Here is a 19,644-nt window from a genome sequence, read left to right as displayed (position 1 = left end):
ACCGCTGTGCCTTTGGCTGCTCCTGTTGTTCAGTTTCTAACCACCGTAACCAGAGCCACTGTTTTATCTGGAACTTGCTTTTTCTTCTTCATTAACTCCTTAGCGTGAGTTTTAGTGCCACTGGTGGGACAGACTCAGCTTATTTCTTAAGGAAAACCACTAAGGAGGTGCGGGGAGCTGCAGGGATGTCCCGTCGGGGCTGCGCTGCGTTGGAACAATTGCGGTAAGCGCGACGCAGGGCGGCTCTTGGTGTTATTTCCTTCTTGAGTAGGATGGGCTGAAGTCTGAGACACACGTATGTGCTACTCGTGGCATCGTTGGGGCCGGGCAGGAATGCTGAACATGGAGTTTGTCCCAGCCTGTTAACGGAAAACAAATGTTTTCCTTGAGTGGCATAGAAAATGGGGCTGGTGTTTCTTCTGGAAGTGCGTGTAGTCAGGCTGAGAAAGGTGGATGAGAGCATTTCCTTCAGAACTCAGCATCTTACTTCCTAAAGGCATATTATTGTAGTCCTCTTGGCTAACAGAACCAATTTCTAGAATGTTTCCACTGATGTCACCAAAAGAAAAGTGGTTTATAAACAGCCCAGAGCCAGCACAGAAAGTGGCGGTGAGAGCGCACGGAGGAAAAACCCAAGTCCTACAGCGGTGATCACGGCACGTCACTGGGGCGGCTCCCGGCACCGATATTGGGCCGCTGGTGGGACCTTTCCTGAGCAAACAGCCTCGTTTACAGGCTCTGGCGTGGGGATTGCGAAGGGTCGTTACGCTACGAAGGTGTTTATAAACAGTGACTTTTGGGAAGAGGGTACAAATGGGTTTGTGCGCTTGATTTTCGTGCCAGAGATGCTTTTCACTTTGGAGAACTTTGATGCATTTGAAAAGACTACATTCAGCGATTCTTCTGTAATTACTTCAAAATTACAGCCACGAGCAATTATATTTTTCAATAGCTTATTGAGCTCACTGAATCCTAAGAAATTAACCACCAAATTTTCAAGGAGTAGGTTTATTAATAGCAGCTGTAACTAGAAATCTTGTCTAATTTTGATCACTACCGAAAGAGCAGAAAGAATAAGGGCTCCTGTTTCCATGTACTAACAATATGACTGATAAAATTTGCGGGAGACATTCTCGGCGAACAAGATAATTACAGCTGTGCTGCTTGTGCTGCAATAATTAATGATCGTGTGCTTTATTCTCCAGGCTTGTTTTTCTTGTACAGCTCCAACAGTTTAAATAAAGGTCTTGATCTCTGTCATTTCACATGACATTGTTCTGAGGCTGGTTAGGCTGTGAAAGCCATCAGCCTGGAGGCAAATTTATTTTTCAAAATACAGCGAACCATTTCTTAAATTATAGGTTAGCGAAAAGCAGGCCCTTCCCATGGAAACAGATACAGATTTTTAAGAACCGTAGGCTTGAACTGATTATTAAAATCAAGGGCCCTGTCCTGGGCTGGTGAGAAGCCCCACTGCTCCGGGCTATTGCAGCTCTTCACAGCTCTGAATTCAGAGTCCCATTTTTAGGGGGAAAATAATCCTTAACCTAAATACAATTTTTCAAATATGTTGTAGGTGATTGTCACATCCTGGGCTGGTTTCTCCCAGGCGTGCTCGCTGGGAAGCTGCTGGCCCTGTGGGATGGCAGGTTCCTGGGTCCAGCCACCCTCGGGTCTGCAGAAGATTTGTCACTGGCTCGGGCAGCGCTCGGCAGGAGCCCGGGCCTTGTCCAGTGCAAGTCGTCGGTCTCAGAAATACGGGGTGAATCCCCTCTTTTTCAGAGTGTGTACAACAGAGGCAGTTTTAGAGGAAATGTCTTCCATCAGCAGTGTCTGTCCTCCGCCTTCATCGCTTACAGTCAAAGCATGAGAGCTCATTAAGCGTTTCTAATTAATTTGCGAGCCGGCTATTTCCTGTTCAGACTGTCAGCTAACGAGGCAGCTGAGCATCATTACTGGAGCATGTGGCAGTCTGGCTATCTCAGTGAGGAAAATACTTTTGCCAACAGAACTGTGACCGCCTCCCCCACAGCCACCGCACCTCCGCGTTCGCCGTGTCGCTGACACCCGTCTCCACTCCCAGTCGGCTCCTGGCCAGACCCCGGAGACACCTTTGCAACTGCTGGTGGTTCCCATCCTGTTCACGGGCTTCTGCTGAGCTCTGTTCTCTTCGTTTCTTATTGTAATTCTCTTACAGCCATTCTCGGTTGCAGATTCTTTGCCATTTGCGTGCACGTCCCTTCTTTTAGACCACAACTGGAAAAAAAACTCCTGTTACCTCAAGGTCTCCTTAACGGCAAGCCCACAAACTGTTCCCATGTCTCTCGGTACCTTCTTTAAAAAGTGCAGCACGTTTGTAATACCCTCCTGGAGACAGACCCAATTAGCAGTTCACAAAACAGCAACTACTACAGCAATTGTTTATATTAAAGAAAACACTTCCACTGCAAAGGCAATTTTGCCTTGGATGAAGACAGCAATGAAACCCCACTGTTTAAATGCAATGCAGACTTCTGTGGAAAGAATCTGCCCACTAGCCAAAGCTCTGAGAAAAATATTAGTCACTCAAACAGTTTTAAAAATTCAGATGTTGAGATACCTGCTGGTACCATCCGTGGCTTCCAGCAGGCTGGCACGGCACGGCGTGGAGGGGAGCTGGGGCACTTGGAGGGCAGCTTATCTGCGACGTGTCAAAATACAGGGAGCCCCGTTCAGCTTTCCAGAAAAGCTGAAGCTTGCCAGTTCAAGTTGTGCAGTCATTTCATATGCAGTTATTAAAAATAATATTTCCTTGACGAGATTGTTCTTGGTGTCACGGTGTTTCTGGAAGTCAGTGTACTTCCTACAGGCCAGTCAGGTCCCTGCATGAATTTCACTGTGTTCCCATTTTTAATGGAAATTACAAATATATTTCCAGACACAGCTCTGCCGATACCCCGACAGCAGCCTCCATCACCTCTTCAGTACTTCAGACTGGGAACACTTGCATCTCAACTTTCGCCTAGGTGGAATGAAATGTCTAAAAACCTAAGGAAATTGCTTCTGCGTCATTATTGTCACTGTTGTCCTACCTGATAGACCTTTTCCTGATTTTCAGATTTGTGGCATCATAGTAAGAAACCAAAAAAAAAGCAGTCTGTTCTGCTCTGAGCAAGAGAAATTACTTCCATGTGGGGTAAGTCACTGTAGGTAAGTGGTATTTGTGTACTTAGGTGGCATCTGGTTTTATTGGGCGGTGCACTGAGCCGGCACTCGATAACTTGCATCACCAAATGATTCATATGATCATCTGACCTTCATCTAGCTGCTGTTCTGCTTTTATTTCTTTTTGCTCCTTACAAGTTACAGTAAAGGAAATTCTTCCTGTGTTTCATACACAATGCTTCCTTTCATTCAAGGAAGACTGCAAATGGTTGCACTTTCAGCATTTAAAACCCCAACCAGTACAATCATCTACTTGAAAAGCACAGGATGGAGTAACACTTCCCTCTCCCCTCACATCTACCCCCCCACCCCATACGCGCTCCCCCTCCGGGGTGAAATCCCTGCTCCGAGACACCGCAGGCCTGTGGGGTGGGATGACAGGGTTTGCAGTGAGGGGCCCTCCCCATTTTGTGGGCGGAAAGGAGAAGTGAGCAGGTCTTCTAGGAGGAGTTTAACTGAGCCCGGCTCTGGCTGGTGCCTCCAGCTCCTGCCCTGCGCCCAGCGAGGCCGTTCCTCCCTGCTCCACACTTGTGTCCCTCCCCTGTGACCGAGGAGGGATGGACGGTGGCCCTGGACGTCTTGGCTTTTTGATGCATGAAGGTAAAACTGAGCCCAGGGGTCTCTCGGCAGGAGCAGGTCAGCTGTTTGCCACAGGAGAGCTTCTGGGCTGAGGGAAGGGGCCATCACAGGCCTGGGGACACTGCGTGCATCCATCCCCCTGCCATCCCAGCGACCGTGACACCGCGTGAGGTTACCACGGCCGGGGCCGCTGGAAGGAGGGCAGGAAGGGAGGAAAACCACACCGAGTGGAAGGAGAGTCATCTGCAGATCTTTTTAAAGTTAAAAATAGGCAGGATTTTGTCTGTAGAAGACAGTTTGTTCTGTTGTGCTGCTGACATCATGTGAGCATGCCGTACGCTTCTGCATTTGGAGCCTAAAACCGACACACTGAAAACAGGAACTTTCTGGATATTCTGCATGCCTGAGATTTAATGGTTTCGGCGAGCCGCCTGATAACATCTCATCCATATGGTTGTGCTTGGGTGGGGGAACTAAACATCTCATTAGCTCTGTAGGGCCATTAAAAGCCAGAGAACAGATCATAAGGAATAATAAGGCTGTACGTCATCGTGTGAAGACAGATGATGAACGCAACCACCTCTGCCACCGAGTGCTTCAGTGTGAGGGGACCCAATTTACCAGCATGGAGGAGCTGAGCGCCTGCTAACTCATGAAAGTCAAACCAACAGCATCGAAATGTGACTAAAACCAGAGGATGATACCGGGAATTTTGGCCTACATAACTTTGCAATGAGTTCATCGAGTGTTCCTGGCTCCCAGGCCTGAACTGAGTCTACTAAACTGTGCAATGTTTCTTCATAATCAAATTATAGTTTATGCCCACACAGAGAAACACAAACACACAGACATGTACCTTCCTACAAACACACAAAATAGAAGCCGGCAGTGGAGAGCGGGTGGGACACTGGCTGAATTGTTGGCCTGATCTCGGCTACGACAGCAATGCCCACAGTTGCAAAGTACCACGACACTGACACCAGCAGCAAGAAAATGGTAAGAATTGCAAGTCTTCCCCAGCCTCGGTCTTGATTCAAATGCTGTAATAGTTCTCATAGGATTTCACAAATAAGTAACATATATTTGATTGCATAATGCAGACAAATAGCATGTCAGGCGTTTATTCACAATTTCTTAATCTAGACAGTTAAGAAAAAGTCTAGACTGTCGGCCTGTTATTTGGCAGTAGAGAGGTTGTTTATTATTTTTCCACATGCTCAGAGAATTACTCCATTTACTTAAAAAAAGGGGAGGACTGAAATCCTATTTACTCTAATCTTTATCGTATTTAAACTGGCTCCTCTCCGTAGGCATGCCCTGTTCTTTTACTCGCTCAACGTTGTCAGCCAAAGTGTTGTCCGCTTACAAATGTCTTAGATACACAGAACGGTAATACTGAGTTATGCAAGTGTTTGGCTTTTTGCCTCTGAAAACAGCTACTCAGTAGAAAAATACAAATACCACTGCATGTTCTCTCTGGGTTATAACAGGTCACAGTCACAAAATCCCCGCTGTTTGTGAAATCATCTTGCAACTTAGAGTTGTACAACTTTAAGCGGACCCCAAAAAATAATGAAAGAGGCATTAAACGTTTGGAATAAGTTAAGTTGAATTGGTTACTGATGTCAGATTAGTGGTGGGGAGTTTGCCATGGCAAGAGTGTTCTTTCTCTTTTTTTTTAAGTCTTCATCTTTATCTGTGCCCAGCCCATTCTTTTACCCACCCACCCTTTTCTGATGTTTTTTGGCATGAGGTTTCCTATGACAAATGAAGAAAATCTTTCAGCTACAGTTTTAACCTGATTATAACAACAAAGAAAATGCAAATGGGGTAGTCACTAGACTCCAGATTGCCTCCTGTCAGGGCAGGTTCTCCCCCGCCACCCCCATCTTTAATTTTTCAGGCTAGAGCTTGGACATCTGTATACTGTTGCTGGATACCTCCGATATCTAGACAGGTCCATATGCTCTTTTAGCTTTTGCCAACAAAGTGCTGGGGCTGGAATCAAATATCTGTAGGTTGTGCGTAGTAAAAATAAAACGCAGAAGACAGACAAACCATTTGATACAAGAGCCTGTTTCAGACAGAGCTGTTCCACTGCGGAGAGTGTATCTATTTGGGCTTTGAGCAAACCAGCTGTTTTTATTTTAGATGGTATTTTATAAAAATTCTGAATGGTTTTGTCAGTTCTCATTCTGTTTTATCAGACACTTATGATAATGTTGTACCCTACACCACGCCTGGGGCAGACTGGGTGCTCTGGTGACTTGGCAGGAGCCCTTTCACTCCTGATCCCAGCCCCTCACACCCGACAGCGCTCGGTGACTCTGCGGCAGGCGCAGGACGGGCAGCCAGCCATCCCTCGCTCCAGCTCCACCTTTCGAGTCACTCGGCAGCCAAGGGACAGGAATGCCCTTCTTGATACGTGTCTTTCCACACTTGGACGTGGAAGGGAAATGAGGTAGATGAGAGCATATGTGTAAGTGTCACGGGACAGCCAGTGCTGTTTCAATATAAATAGCTTTCACTGTCCTCACTGGCAACTTTCAGAGAGTCTGTACCAATGCACGTCTTTGTTTTCATAGAAACCTTGGTAAATGAAGAGCAAATAACTTAATTCACTGTTTGCTTTAGCAGATTGCTCCTAACTTGGGACCTAGGAGTCCGGAAGCGATCCAGTGCATGGCTTGGCTGGGAATTACCTGACACGATGCTCCTGACCCCACTGTGCATCCTCAAGCATGAAATACTCATTATTTCAGAATTTCCACCTGGCCTCCATGAAGCCTTTCCCATAAAGCGCCCTCAGTCGCGAGATGTTCCCTTCAGCTGGGAGCTAAGACGTAGGAAATCGTTAATCTCTCCAGCCCTAGCTATGGTTCAGTCTGCTCCAGGGAGCAGCTGGGGCTTGTCATCCCCCTCTCTTTGCGTGTTAATATAATCTTAAGACCTTTCAATCTTAAGGCTCACTGTATTCACAGCACATTCACACCAGCACTCAGCACATTAGAGACCATCAAAGATGTGTGACAGGGAACATGAAAAGCAAGGAAAATTGCCACTGAAGGTAAAGCATAAGTAGAGAAAGCGTTGTGTCCCCGCATTTAAAAGTTGTTAGGCTTCCCATTTGTTCCGGTCTTGTTGATTAAGGCTGAAAAATAAGGGTTTGTCTGTCACGATGACCTCTGTAATTGCTTACGTGTACACGGCTTTCTAGTTTCACCCTTCAGAAAAAATCTATACGTGGAAGGAAAGCCATACTAGTCTTGAGGTAAAGAGAACAAAGATGGGCTTTTCATTTTAAAAAATGTATTATGATACAGCAGAAAGATCTCACAATTCTCATGCTTCATTTCTACATTTTACTGTTATCCTCTGCCCTGAGGCTCTAGGAATACGCACAGTGGGGACCTTTGCCTCAGAAGGAGCAAAATTAGTGGTACGATACAAAACGACCGTTTCATTCTTGCTTTTGTTTTTGCAAAAATAATTGGGTGCTTCACATTTTCTGGGACATAATTTCAGAAATTGAAATTTTGAGCTGCAAAATGCTGTTTTAGACAGGAGATCAATGTACTTTTTGGGGTGCATAATCAGTGTTGTGCCATTTGCAAAAATGTAACTTTCTTGCAGAAGGTGCACTTGCATAAAATTACTAATTATCTCTTTGCCTCCTTATTTCACACACTTTCACTGAACCATCACAAACATGTTCTACTCAGGAAGTTAATCATCACAATAAGCATATATGGTGAAACAGTCTGAAGAGAGTCTTCCCATTGGGGGATCCCAGAACATTCTGTTTTCTTCTAGTCAGGCAGAGAATTAGTTTGTCCATCTTCCTTGCGGCACATTAACCACATACTTAGCTAGTAGTCGTTGCCAATGATGTGAATGAATCTCTGAAGGCGAGTTGTTTTCCAAAGCTAAGAAATCAAAAACAATAGCCTAACAGCCCTATTGGAGAACAAGAGGAAGGAAATTGCCAGGCTGTAATAAAACTCACGGGAACAAGAAATATATAGAATACATAATAATGCAAGTAGAAAATATTTCAGTGTATAATTATGTATCTTTCCCACTGGGAGAGGTGAGGAAGTTGAGTTTTGCCCTGAAGAATCTGGGATGTGCACACGGTGGTGAAGGGCGTGAGATTAAAAGACATCTTTGGGAGTGTTGGTGAACCAGAACAATGGAGGGAACATACCAGGAGGAGGAGTTGTACTTCGTCATTTAGCTGATCTTCTCAAATTCACGGATGTTTGAAGCAGAAACATTTAATCTCCTGAGATTGCAACTCATCTCTATAAATAGCAAGACACCTTCAATTCTTCTATGCAAGACTACAGATATTGTTATTTTTCAATAAATAAAAACCAATGCGATAAGCAACGATGCTTTATATGGGCAGAGTGATACAATCCAGACAAAAAGGAAGCAAATTTTCCCCTCTGCACAGACAATAGGCATCCTGCTTGGCCACATCCTTTAATCCCAGCCCTGAAATTACTCACTTGTGAAAGCTTCTTAATTGTGTTTAACTATGTAGGCTTTACCATGTGGAGACACAGGCTATAACACCAGTAAGCAGTTAGGATCACAACACTCGTTTCCATTGTTCTCCAGATATTTGGGAAAATAAACCTGACAGCTAAAATAGCCCCTGAAATAATTGCAGCTATTAGAGCCATTACCTACCCAAATTCAGGTATTTTTGGAGCAAGGAAAGTCTCGTTTCAGGGGTCAGTTGAGCCAAGCAATTAAACTGGAATAGCAGCTTTGGTTCCTATCGAGTACCTCTGTCTCCCTAACTGCTCGATGCCTGTCTGTTGGCTGATGTACGTAAGGAAGAAAATTTGTGTGGAAAAGAAAAAGGAATTCTTAGGCTACTAATTTTATTCCCTTGTTGAGCGCCCACTTCTGTCTTATTTTGATCACAGGAATGCTGAACAATTAGAATAGGTGGTAGAATAAATTACCTTCTTAAAACTGAGATTAGGATTTAAATTATTGCAGAGCCACGAGCACTGTTGTAGTGTAATTTCAGTTACATTTTTTATTCTAGTCTTCCATTAAGTTTTTTTCCAGCCACCTGCACTTGGGGAGTATCGGCTAATCTTTTACATGATCTTTAACTATGAACTGAGCTGATAAAGAAAAATTACTTGATTTGCTATTACATCTCTGATTAAAAAAAAAAGGAAAAAATAAGACAAAAAGGATCTCTTAATAGCAGGATTCATGCTTCAGTCCTTTTCTACTTGCTTCTCCTCAGTTACACAGGAGAACTTTTTATCTCCAGCTGTTTGATTTGGGTTCCTGGCAGGGAATCTCAGAAGATTCCCACACTACTGGAAATAATATTTTATGTACTGAAATTGAAAAAGGATAACATGTTCTGCCAAATAACTAGTACAAAGTTCTGACCTTAGGAACAATAATAGACATATTTGGAAATGTTAATTTTACCATGGAAGTTCAAGATGAATTAAAAAAAAAAACAAAAAAATTTAGTCTCGCTACACTTTACGGGACTGAAACTGTGTCCTTACCTGACTGTCATTTTTGAGAGCATCTTATATTGTCTCGCTAGTGGTTGCAGTGTAATGACTTTGTGATATTAAAAATAGTTGCTTTTAAGATCCGGGCTGTCCACCCCACTGTTGTTGTGCCTGCAATACTAGGCACAGCACCAAAAAAAGTCGACAGTTGAGGAAATGTCAAATTTCCTCAGATTTCTCTTTGAAGGAAACACTAGAAATATTATAAACCAACTCGGAATGGCCAGTAAAGTCCTTCAGTACAACAAAGACAATTGTGCCATAAAGGGCAAGTGGTGAAGAGAACGGGAAGGAATAGCTGGATAAAGGGAAGAAACAAAACGACTCTTGTTTATTAGGAAGGAAATAGAGGAAAAAAAAAAAAGACAAACAGAAGCTGTGTGCCTGCATGGCTTTGATCTCATAAATTTACAAAATTGGACTTGGGGTAAGGAAGGAAATCTTCCGAGGCGTGTTTGATACACGGCTGCTTCCCGGTGTCCCCGAGGGGCCGGTGCCACTGGAGATCCAGGTCCTGGGAAGATTTGGGAACCAGCCCAGGTCCACTTTGTGAAAACCCCACAAGGCTTCTGAGCCGTACAACTGCTTTTTATTTAAGGCTGAGATCCAAACTCGGTAGGTCGAGCTTCCCACCCGCCCGCCGGATGCCTGTCAGGCCTCCGTGGGCAAAGAGGGATGGAGTTGTGTGTCTGGGGAACCTGAACCCCCCGGCTTCGGGTGTGAAGTCAAAGACTTTTAGAAGCTGAAGAAGGTAAATAGTCTATGAACTGTGAGGAAAAGGTGGGAACGCACATGAAGTACAAGAGTAACGGTGAAGAAACGACACCGCGACATTCGGTGTCATGACAGAAATGTGGAAAACTCATGGAAGTTCCATGGAAACTCCAGTTGGAGAAGTATGTCCCACTTGATGTCGAAATGTAATTAATGCGGAAAATGAGTGATTTCGGGTACAAACGCGGCACAAAAGGTGTTTTTTAGGAGAAACTTGGCGCGTGCCCTGGGGGCGGCACCCCCTGAGGGGGAGAAGGACGCGGCAACACCGAGCCATGGCCGGGTCGCGCTCAAACGGCTGCCGCTGACCGCGGGCCCGCTCTACCCGGGCGCCTGAGGGGCTCCGTTCCGCCGGAGAGGGGGGGACGGGACACAGCCCCGGGGGAATGGCCGGCCCCGGGGACCCGCCAGCCCCGGTGACCCTCCGCCCGGCTCAGCCCCCGCGCCCCGCCGCGCGCATGCGCCGCGCCCCGCCCAACCCTCGCGAGCCTTCCCGCCGCGCTGCTCTTTGACCCCGCCCTCTCCCCCCTCCCCACTGCGGGCGGGGCCGCCGCGCGCTCCCCAGCCCCGCCCCTCGCCCTTCTTGCTGATTCTCTGGGTTAAAGAGCCCGCGCTCGTACTTTTCTGCCTGGGAGGGATGCGCGGTGGGTGAGCGGGGCCGGGGGCCGGGACGGCGGTGGCGGCTGCTGGCGGCTTGAGGGGAGGAGCGGACCGGGCTCCGGGCGCGGGGCGAGGCGCAGGATCCTTCTGGCGTCGCGTCGCCCAACTCCTCACCCGCCCGCGTCGCTTTGTGCGGCTGCCGGCGGGCGGAGCCGCTCGGCGGAGGGGCCGGGCGGGCGCAGGGGAGTCCCGCTCCGGCCGGTAACTTCCCGCAGCCCGCGCGCAATTCTCCTCACGGCGGGGCCGCCGCCGCCGCCTGGGCCCGCGCGATGGGGAGCGGCGCCGGCCGCCGGGGGAACGCGGCGGCGGGAGCCGGCGCCACCTGCCCCGAGCGCGGTTGCTGAGCCGGAGGCGCCCGGAGCGCCGCGGAGGAGCCGCCCGCCTGGTGAGCAGCCAGCCCGGCAGCGGGCACCGCGCCCGGCCCGGGGCCTGCCCCGGTCCCCTCTCTCCCGCCTCGGCCTTCTCCTCTCCGCGCCCCGCCCGGGCCCACCGCCTGCACCCCCCCCCGCCCCTCATCTCCCCCTCGGCGGCGTGTGAGGCGGTGCGGCCTCCCCCCGGCGCCCGGGAAAGTTTCGGGGCGCGTCCCCGCCTCGCCACGGGGCAGCGGCGAGCGGGAGGGCGGCGGAGCCCGGGCGGGAGCCTCGGCTGATCGCTTCTCGGTGTTGTTTCGTGTTCCCTCTCCCCTGGAGGCCTCGCCCCCCCGCCAGCTATTTCTGAGGAGTTACGGACCGGGAGAAGCAGAGTAATAGAATGACCTCTCCTGTGAACCCCAAGATTAAACAGGCTTTGCGGAGAAAACCGTCAGAAAGGACTCCGGAGGTAAGGGAACTGCTGCTCCTTCCCCGGCGGGTCTTTTTTAATTTATTCTTTATTTTTTTCCTTTGCGTAAATCAATATTCTGACAGGCTTTCTGTTCGGTGCCGGGGTTTGCGGTGTTTGTGTGCTGCACATGACCAGGCTGGTGCTCACAAACTTCTACGGAGAGTTTGGTTATTTATTTATTTCTGCTTTCCAAAGTTGGACCTCTCGAGACCAGCAGCGTTTTAAACATCCAGTAACAGGCTGGTTATAGAAATAAGGCGCTTTATGAACTACTCCAGGCAAGCTGTAGGAAGAAGAGGAGGAGGCGGATCACTGAAAAGTAAAATATGGCATATTTCAGTGATGCAAAACTTCTGGGAAAAGTTAGCGAGCTGAAAGGCTTTGCTTACCTGTACAGTGATGCAGATTTAAACAAAACCAAACTAATTATGCTTCGCAGACTTCATAAAGAGATGTTTCTCCAGTGAGTGGGAGTGTAGAAATGTGCGAGGCTGGTTAGCTACAATAAAACGCATTTTCCAATTAGCTGCCTTCTCTGTCCCTTCCCCACAAGCTAGTCTGTAATCAGCCCTGTATTTTTGGGAATGGTAATGTCATGGAGCATTAATTTAGTAATGGAATATGTTTGATATCATTTGCATTTCACTGAAAGGTTGATTGGAGTTTGTTTGCTTACCTACCCTAGCCTTTTTTTGTTTCCCTTGCTGTGATTTTTTTTTTTATTTTTTTAAAATGTGCTCAAGAATTAGTGGTATGAAATGATACGCTCTTGAGTTTGTCCCTTTGAGACCGGGAAACATCTGTTCTCCCTTGATACTTCATGGAGAGCAGAATGTCCTGCCTGGTCTTCCTTATAAGTTAATTATCCAAAGGTTTCTCGGGGAGCACTGCTTCGGAGTGTCTCCTCACTGGACAGAGACCCCGACTCCCCACCCAGGCAGCCTTGTGAGGGCAGGACACACGTTCAGTCCCAATGTCTGCTTGCCATGGGATATCTGATACATTCCTCCTTGTGTCTCTGCTCCCTAAATTAATGATGAGCCAGTCTCTCTGTTCTGTTTTCTTATTTTTAACGTACTCCTCTTGCTTCAGACCTACCTTTCTCTTCAGCTGTAGTCTTCAGTTAGCAAAATTCCTTTGCCAGTGTGGTTTGCAATGTTGGGCAACTGGGTTCATCACAGAAGTGTCATTCATTAGCGAGCATACTGCGCTGGCTCGTCACGGCTTTGACTTTGGGGAACAGGTAATCTGGCCTGGGCCGGAACATCTGCCCACTGCTGCTTCTTGCAATACTGATGTCTCACGGCTGTGTAGGGCTTTTTGTTATTTATTTCTTTTTTCTTTTTTAGGCATCCCTAATTTTCCCCCCCAGCAGTTGTCATGGAATTCTTTAGGGTTGTCACCTTATTTTGGCTAAAACTGCCGTAAAATAAATATTTCTCTTAACCTTGTAATGTTAAACTGTCAGATATCACGATGTCCAAGTACACTGGACCACGCTCGTGGGTTCACATGGATCTCTAGATTCCCACTGAGACTGGCGTCGGGGTTGCGTGCAAGTTTGAATTTGCCAAGGTATCTCAGTTGTGGAAAAGGAAATCTAATCTAACTAATAGCACCTCTAAAATGATTTGGAAAAAAAAAAAATCTTAATTCCCTTGTTAATCTGGCCCTTTTCTGGCAGGCATTTAGAGACACTGCACAGTGAGACTGCTCGTGATTAAAGTTAAATATGTACTTAAAACTTGGCAGGATCGGGGCCTCTGTTCTTGATGCCTGTTGCTGAGTGGATAATTACAGTCAAATCACTTTTGTTTTCTTGGGGTACTTTTGTTTATATACATTTAGAAACTAAGCTGATTTCAAGAAAAGCACCTCCCTGTTTCAATAGCATGGTGTTTCTGCAGCTATACTACCTGTTCAGACACAAAACAGAAAAATTGAACCTCCCCAGCGCGGCCGCGTTCTGCCACATTTGCCAAGCATACTCTCCACGATGTGATGACAGATGGATATAGGGTGTTAAGGGAACTGGAGGAAACAACTGCAATTATTTTATTTTATTTTTTTAAATTGCGCTAAGCATCCTGACGTGTCAGCTTTCTTCTGTAGTCTGCAAGACTTGGGCCAGGGAAATCCAACCCTGCGTAGCGCAGCCGTCGGGGTCAGACCCCGCTTTTGGGTGTCCCCGCACAGGGTGTACGAGCTGGTGACTCCTGTCTTGAAGTATCCAGTTGTGCACAGACAAAAAGTGTGGCTTCATTTCTCCCCTCCTACTCTCTGGAAAGGTATCATCAGCTCCTCCCACATGAAGTCAGCTGCATGGGGCTGCTCATGCACTTTGACTGTATTTTTGTACAGGAAAACCCCCAAAATTCCCTAAACTGTGGTATTTTATGATGAGCCAAAGCTGCTTGACCACATGAGTTTCAATCTCTTTCAGTCTCCTTCTGTCCCCCTCTCTATTTCTGATTCTGCAGTTTATATGAGCAGTTTACCTGGGTATTACAAATTACAGGGTTGGGGCTGTGCTGATTAGTAGCGTGGTCTGGTGCTTCGTACCTGTCATCTGTACAGCAGTCTCTGGAAAAATACAGATAGATAATCCACCCCTCAAATGTCACTTATGAGTGGTACGATTATCCATAGGATTTTGATTATTAGGACTTTTTGACAAAATGTTTTAATTTGTAAGATCTAAGGAACTGAACAGGGAAATATTAAAGTATTTTAATAATACTTATTTTTGGGGAATCATCTTGATGGCTTGCTCAAGTAAAAATTTTTATTCTTGATGCTACAAATATTTTTGTTTGGAAAAAATCTCTGTTAGGGCAAGTTTTCAGTGTTGTGGTAACATTCCAGTGTTTGCTAATTGTTAAAGTGTATAAGTTATGCATATTAGACATGTACATACTTGATTTTTTTTGGTTGTTGTTGCTCAGATATTTCATGTGTTATAATCTTTAATTTATTTGGCGGGGGGAATTATTTTGATGAACTCCTAGAGATTGTAGCTAACATTTAACGATGTATACATTTTTATGTAATTGCTGTTGTGTTACTCCATTTAGAAACTTTCTTTGGTATTACCTAACTCTGGGAAATCTGAATTTTTTTATTTTATTTTCTTTCTTCCTTCTGCCCTGGTGCATCATAAAATTGCACAGATACATGATGCAAGCTGGACTTTCTCGTGGAAAGTCTTTCAAAATGTTTGCTCATGGACTGATACCCATGTATGTGGCTGATTGCCGCTCCAGGATACGAGTCCCGCTTCAGTAAAATTTATGACTCGTTGGTTACACAGATTGACTGTGACCGGGTGCTGACGCTGTATATAAATCTGTCTGTCTGTCTCTCTGGTTCAGCCTGAAAGAGCAGAATTTGTGAGGGTTCTCTCTGATGTTAGTTTCAATAACGGATCATCCTAACAAATCATCTCTTCTGTGCGCACTGTCTTGTCAGAGAGAGGAAACCTTTGCAGTAATTGGACACTTTATCACTTTAAAAAAATCCCCATACCTATATTGAAACGGTAGGATTTCATATACTTGTTTAATATTTTAATATCTGCATTTGTCTTCCAGGGTTATACTGATGTCTGTGTGGTGTTAAATGTGCAAGTAGTTACCCTTGCAGATCCTCCAGTTCTTGCAGGTTGGGAATACGGGATTTCTGTCCTTCCATGCAGTGTTTTAGCTTTGTCTTGCACATCATCCTGCATGTTTCTTGTGTCACAGGTGGGGGTATTAAATTAGTAATTTAGGAATTTTATTAGAAGGAAATTGCTTGTTCAAAGCGGTAGGAGGGAAGGATGAATGTTTATGCCACCGTGTACGCTCTCTCATTAAAGGTTTAATTTTTGGAGGCCCAGAATTCCTTATCAGATCCATACAAAGGTGGTGATGTTAGTCTTTTGGGGAGTGGTTTAATGCCTACCACAGATAAGGTCTCAGTGGCTGAGAGGGCAAAATAGCAGATGATTATGCTCCTTTTTTTTCTCTTTTCCTTTCCCCTCTGCCGTGAGCATGCTTTTTCCCATTTTTCATGGATCTTTTCCCAACATAGTCTCCTTTTAATTCCTCATGACTTTGTTCTAGATAGTATTTCCTTTCCATGGTTCAGAAAGATTTGCCTTTATTGGACTTCAAAGAATTAAGAGTTTAATTTTTATACTCTAAGCTCTCTTGTATTTTCCTGACTTTGTCTTGTTTCAATGATTCTTGGTTAATGTTAATTCAACTTTATTTGGCAATACTAACTCCTCCTTCTCTTCCTCTTCCTTTTTTATTAATATTGTGGAAAGAGAAAAAAACCTAATTTGCACAATTGTGTCGTAACAGGGTCTGCTATTTGGAGTGTGTATGTGATGCTTCTTGATGGCTTATATATAGAGAAACAGATCTGCATGGATCTAAATCATGCACAAATAGTACATTGATGGGCATTATAAAATGGCTGTAATAAATAAAATAAATTATTGCTGACAGCATAACAAAGGCACTCTTGTACTGTAGCACAGCTGAGCCAAACAGAGGAGAACATCTGCTTCTTGTTTCCAGAAATAACTGGTATTTTGAAGTGGGTTTTTTCATCCTTTTAATAATTTTCTGTAAACTCAGTAGGTGAAACAGGGGATTAGCCTTTGTTAAAATCCATTGTTTCTGTAGTTTGCATTGAGCTTTTAGCAGTGTTAATGTAACAACGGTGTTGGTTTTGGATAGCCGTTTAACGTAATCACAACTGTAGAATCGCTACAAAAATCTAGATGCTTGCAATTATCTTAAAGCCGAAAATAAATTTGTATTAAACGAAGTTGGAGATGCTGATTTGTATTTAATAAAAATTCCTTACTGTTAGTATGTGGGCCTCCAAAACAGGGAAGGAGGAGTGATGGAAACCTGACTCCTGCCATAATTTTCTACTACCTGACCTCTGTCTTACGTTTTCATTCCCATTTTTTTGTTAGTGATAATTCTTTTATAGCTGACGCTTTCTGAGACTTTGTCATGTGAGTAACAGTTCTGGAAGAGCTCAAAGTGAAGGCAACCAGCAGTTACCTGGTGTAAAATACTAGAGATTGTTCTGTAGCTCTTTGCCAGTGGCCCCCCCATCTCCAGCCTGTGTATCAGACATGAACTGACCAGCTCTACGTAACTTTTATCCCTTAAGCTGCAGAGACTTGGCTCAGTCTTTGCATGTGACTGTGCCTGGAAGTTGGCAGTGTATTGGTTATCGCTGGGTGATAACCAAAGTGACTGCAAACACGTACTGACCTGCCTGCAATTTACTGCTAATAAATTCCTGGCTGGGTCGTCCTGTACCTTATGCAGATTGCCTTTCTGTCCTCATATGACAACAATTACGATTTACAGTTACAAGAACATAAAACCTTGTAATATAATTATGAATACTTTGTAAGCAGTCTTGTGAAGGCGACAGTTACAGAACAAAACTAAAACCGTATGATTGAAAAATCAAATGCAGAAGAATCAGTTGTTTTGTTAGCAAAATTATTGAAGAACTGCAGGTTTAGAGAAAAGACTTGAGAGTGCATTCACTCCGATCCTGTGCGCTGCCTCCTTGACACCACGTTCTGTCAGCATCTTTTGAAGACTAGAAAAGACCTAGAATTGTGAGGTTTTCTTAATTAGAATAGTCTCTTTAAATAAAACGTGTTGTAAAGCTTTTTTCTTTTTATAGCTATATATCTAATAAAATTAAAGTTCAGAACAGTAGTACCTGAGGAGTGACACGTTAGGTATCATTTTGGTGGCTGACAGTTCTTAAGACTGAGTCTTATTCACAAGCAGAGTATAGCTTCTTTGTTAATGAAGCACGTCTTGAAATTCTTTATTACTTTTAATGAGACAGTAATACACCTTCTCTCCTCCTCCTGTGCTTCCCTGCCACATAACTTTCAGTTGAAGGTAAAACAAAGCCACATTTTTTCCAAGCTGCTCATTAAATTAATGTATTTAAGCTCATGATAAATAGCGTTGACAATCCTGGAGGATTGGGAGAGCTGCGTCTCTTCAGCTGCCAGCTTGATGAGTTAGGAAGTTTTTAGTGCTTACATTTTCCTCTATTTTGTCTTGGAAGAGTGCTTTGGGTGGGTAGTTGTCTCTTATTTTCTGTTTCTTAATACAGTGTAGTATTGTGAGTTTTCATCTCAATTAGACCTGTGGTTTTCCTGTAATAAAAAAGGCAAGTATGCAAACTCTTGTAGTACCTCACTAAAATGCTGCTTGATAATTCATTTTCATAAAGTTTGTATTTGCACATTGTTTTCTGACGTGATCAAGAATGATGTTCTCTGATAGATGTGTCAATCTTTTATTAAAGAAATGAAAATAGAGACCAATCGATGCATGTTTGCTGGTAGTCAGTCAGTCTTAGTAAGCGTCCCTGGGAAACCAGTGTGTCCCCTCCCTGAGACTGGGCAGAGTCAGTTCTCTCTTCTGGATAATTAAAATTAACCTCCTCTTGCTTATTAATCTGTGGCTGATTTTAGGACTGACTTTGAATTCACAAAGTCTTGCTTGAAATCAGGGGGATTTGGCTATTTTACTACAGTTGTTCTCACTGCCATGTGGACACGGCTCCACACTTGTGACGTACAGTCGGTTTGCCTGTTTCTTGGCCAGAAGTACTCAACAACCTGGCATATGTTTCAGTACCCAAATAATTCAGATTATTGCTAGTTGGAACCTTACGTACAACACACTTTCTGAAGCTGAAATCAGCCCTAAATTAGTTACACTTAAAAAATAAAATCCATCTGTTGTTTCAAGTGAACCAAAATACAATATTGGAGTGTTTACCAGTTTTTAACCAAATGTTAATATATGTAAATATTCAGCTATAAGAGCTTCAATGTCTGTTTTAGGAGGGGTTTTTTGCTTGTTTTTGACCAGTTTTTGGAGCTTGTTTTTTGTTGTGCTTTCAGCAGCACGACTGAATGTGTTGCTCATATTAATCACTTGATTATTTATGTCTCGGAGACAACAAATAACGTTATTATGTTGAGCCTTGGACAAGGAACCATGTTCACAGAAGAGGGCTTCTGGTTTGGCTGTTCTGCAGCTGTTGTCTGTCTGGAATACCTGCAAGGAAACTTTGCTAGTGGTTCGCAGAAGTAAATATTTTTCCCAGCTTTCTTAACAGTTAAGGCCTGTTGACTTCAGTCAAATATAGATTCATGTTTCCAACCAAATAAATCAGGTTTCAGGGCACTGGTACAGCTCCGAGTACATATACTGGCTTTACTGAAGTGTCAGTGACAAATAGATTTTTCTTAAATTTAGAGTCTGTCTAACAAAGCTTCCTTGTTCAAAAAATTTAATATTAAACAAGTAGAGAAAATAGCATGAATGTTGCTGGGCGGGTGAGTTTTTTGGTTTTAGAGTCTGTGTCTGTATTAACCTGTATTGTGGGTAAGGATGTCAAAGACTGTCCTGGAAAGGAAAATTCGGGCAGGAGTAAAAGGAGTAAAAAAACTTCAGATGGAAACAGGGAGACATTGTGATGCTTAAGGTGCCCTGAAGTAGGGGTGTGAATTCTCCTGATTAATTATTTTTGCCAGAGCATTATGAACCGAAGCTGTAAAAACAACAAAAAAAAAGTCAAAACCAAACCCACAAAAAACCCTCCCCAAAACCATTTTCTTTTTTGCCTTTCAGGTTGGGTGAAATGCCAAAGCAAGTAAACTTGTAATAAAAACTCAGAAAAGTAAATTAGACTGAACGTTTGTTGTTCATCACCTAATACAGTGCTAATAACCTGGGAAATACATTCACACATAGTTCTTCCATCTAATAGCTGTGACTTCATGGCTTCTGACCTCCCTGGCAGCTGAGGCCCAATCAAGGCTGCTTCTTTGGTTAAATAAGTACCTGGTGCTTACGTCTTTATGGTGTGAGGTAGTCGGCATTAATCCTGGAAGCATCCCCGTGACTGGCGTGGTGCGATGTGCTCAAACTGATTACGGTCACCCTGGTTTGTAAAGCATCTCTTTTAAATGCGGGTTTGTGAAGGGTCA

At 44.5% G+C, this 19,644-nt stretch overlaps 1 protein-coding gene and 1 long non-coding RNA gene across 7 annotated transcripts in view; both read left to right on the top strand.

The window, feature by feature from the left end:
• The first annotated feature begins 3,844 nt into the window (after window positions 1-3,844).
• Window positions 3,845-8,171, top strand: LOC141949631 (uncharacterized). The gene is made up of 2 exons (XR_012630825.1): window positions 3,845-4,779; window positions 6,421-8,171. It is a non-coding gene; the product is annotated as an uncharacterized LOC141949631 (long non-coding RNA).
• A 2,551-nt stretch (window positions 8,172-10,722) lies between these two features.
• RAPGEF6 (Rap guanine nucleotide exchange factor 6) overlaps window positions 10,723-19,644 on the top strand; it is a 133,408-nt gene continuing 124,486 nt past the window's right edge. For 4 of the 6 annotated variants that reach the window (XM_074883252.1, XM_074883243.1, XM_074883244.1 and 1 more), the window contains exons 1-2: window positions 10,724-11,163; window positions 11,468-11,597. In XM_074883252.1, coding sequence (XP_074739353.1) covers window positions 11,529-11,597 — 69 coding nt within the window. In that variant the 5' untranslated portion in view covers window positions 10,724-11,163; window positions 11,468-11,528. Of the gene's footprint in view, window positions 11,164-11,467; window positions 11,598-19,644 lie in introns of all 6 variants that reach the window. The other 2 variants (XM_074883249.1, XM_074883245.1) reach the window with 2 other exon arrangements.

Source organism: Strix uralensis, chromosome 14 (genome assembly GCF_047716275.1).
Source record: "Strix uralensis isolate ZFMK-TIS-50842 chromosome 14, bStrUra1, whole genome shotgun sequence".
In the NCBI taxonomy this organism is placed as follows: Eukaryota; Metazoa; Chordata; class Aves; order Strigiformes; family Strigidae; genus Strix; species Strix uralensis.
Note: the sequence above shows the minus strand (reverse complement) of the source record. Positions and strands in the feature narration are given on the sequence as shown.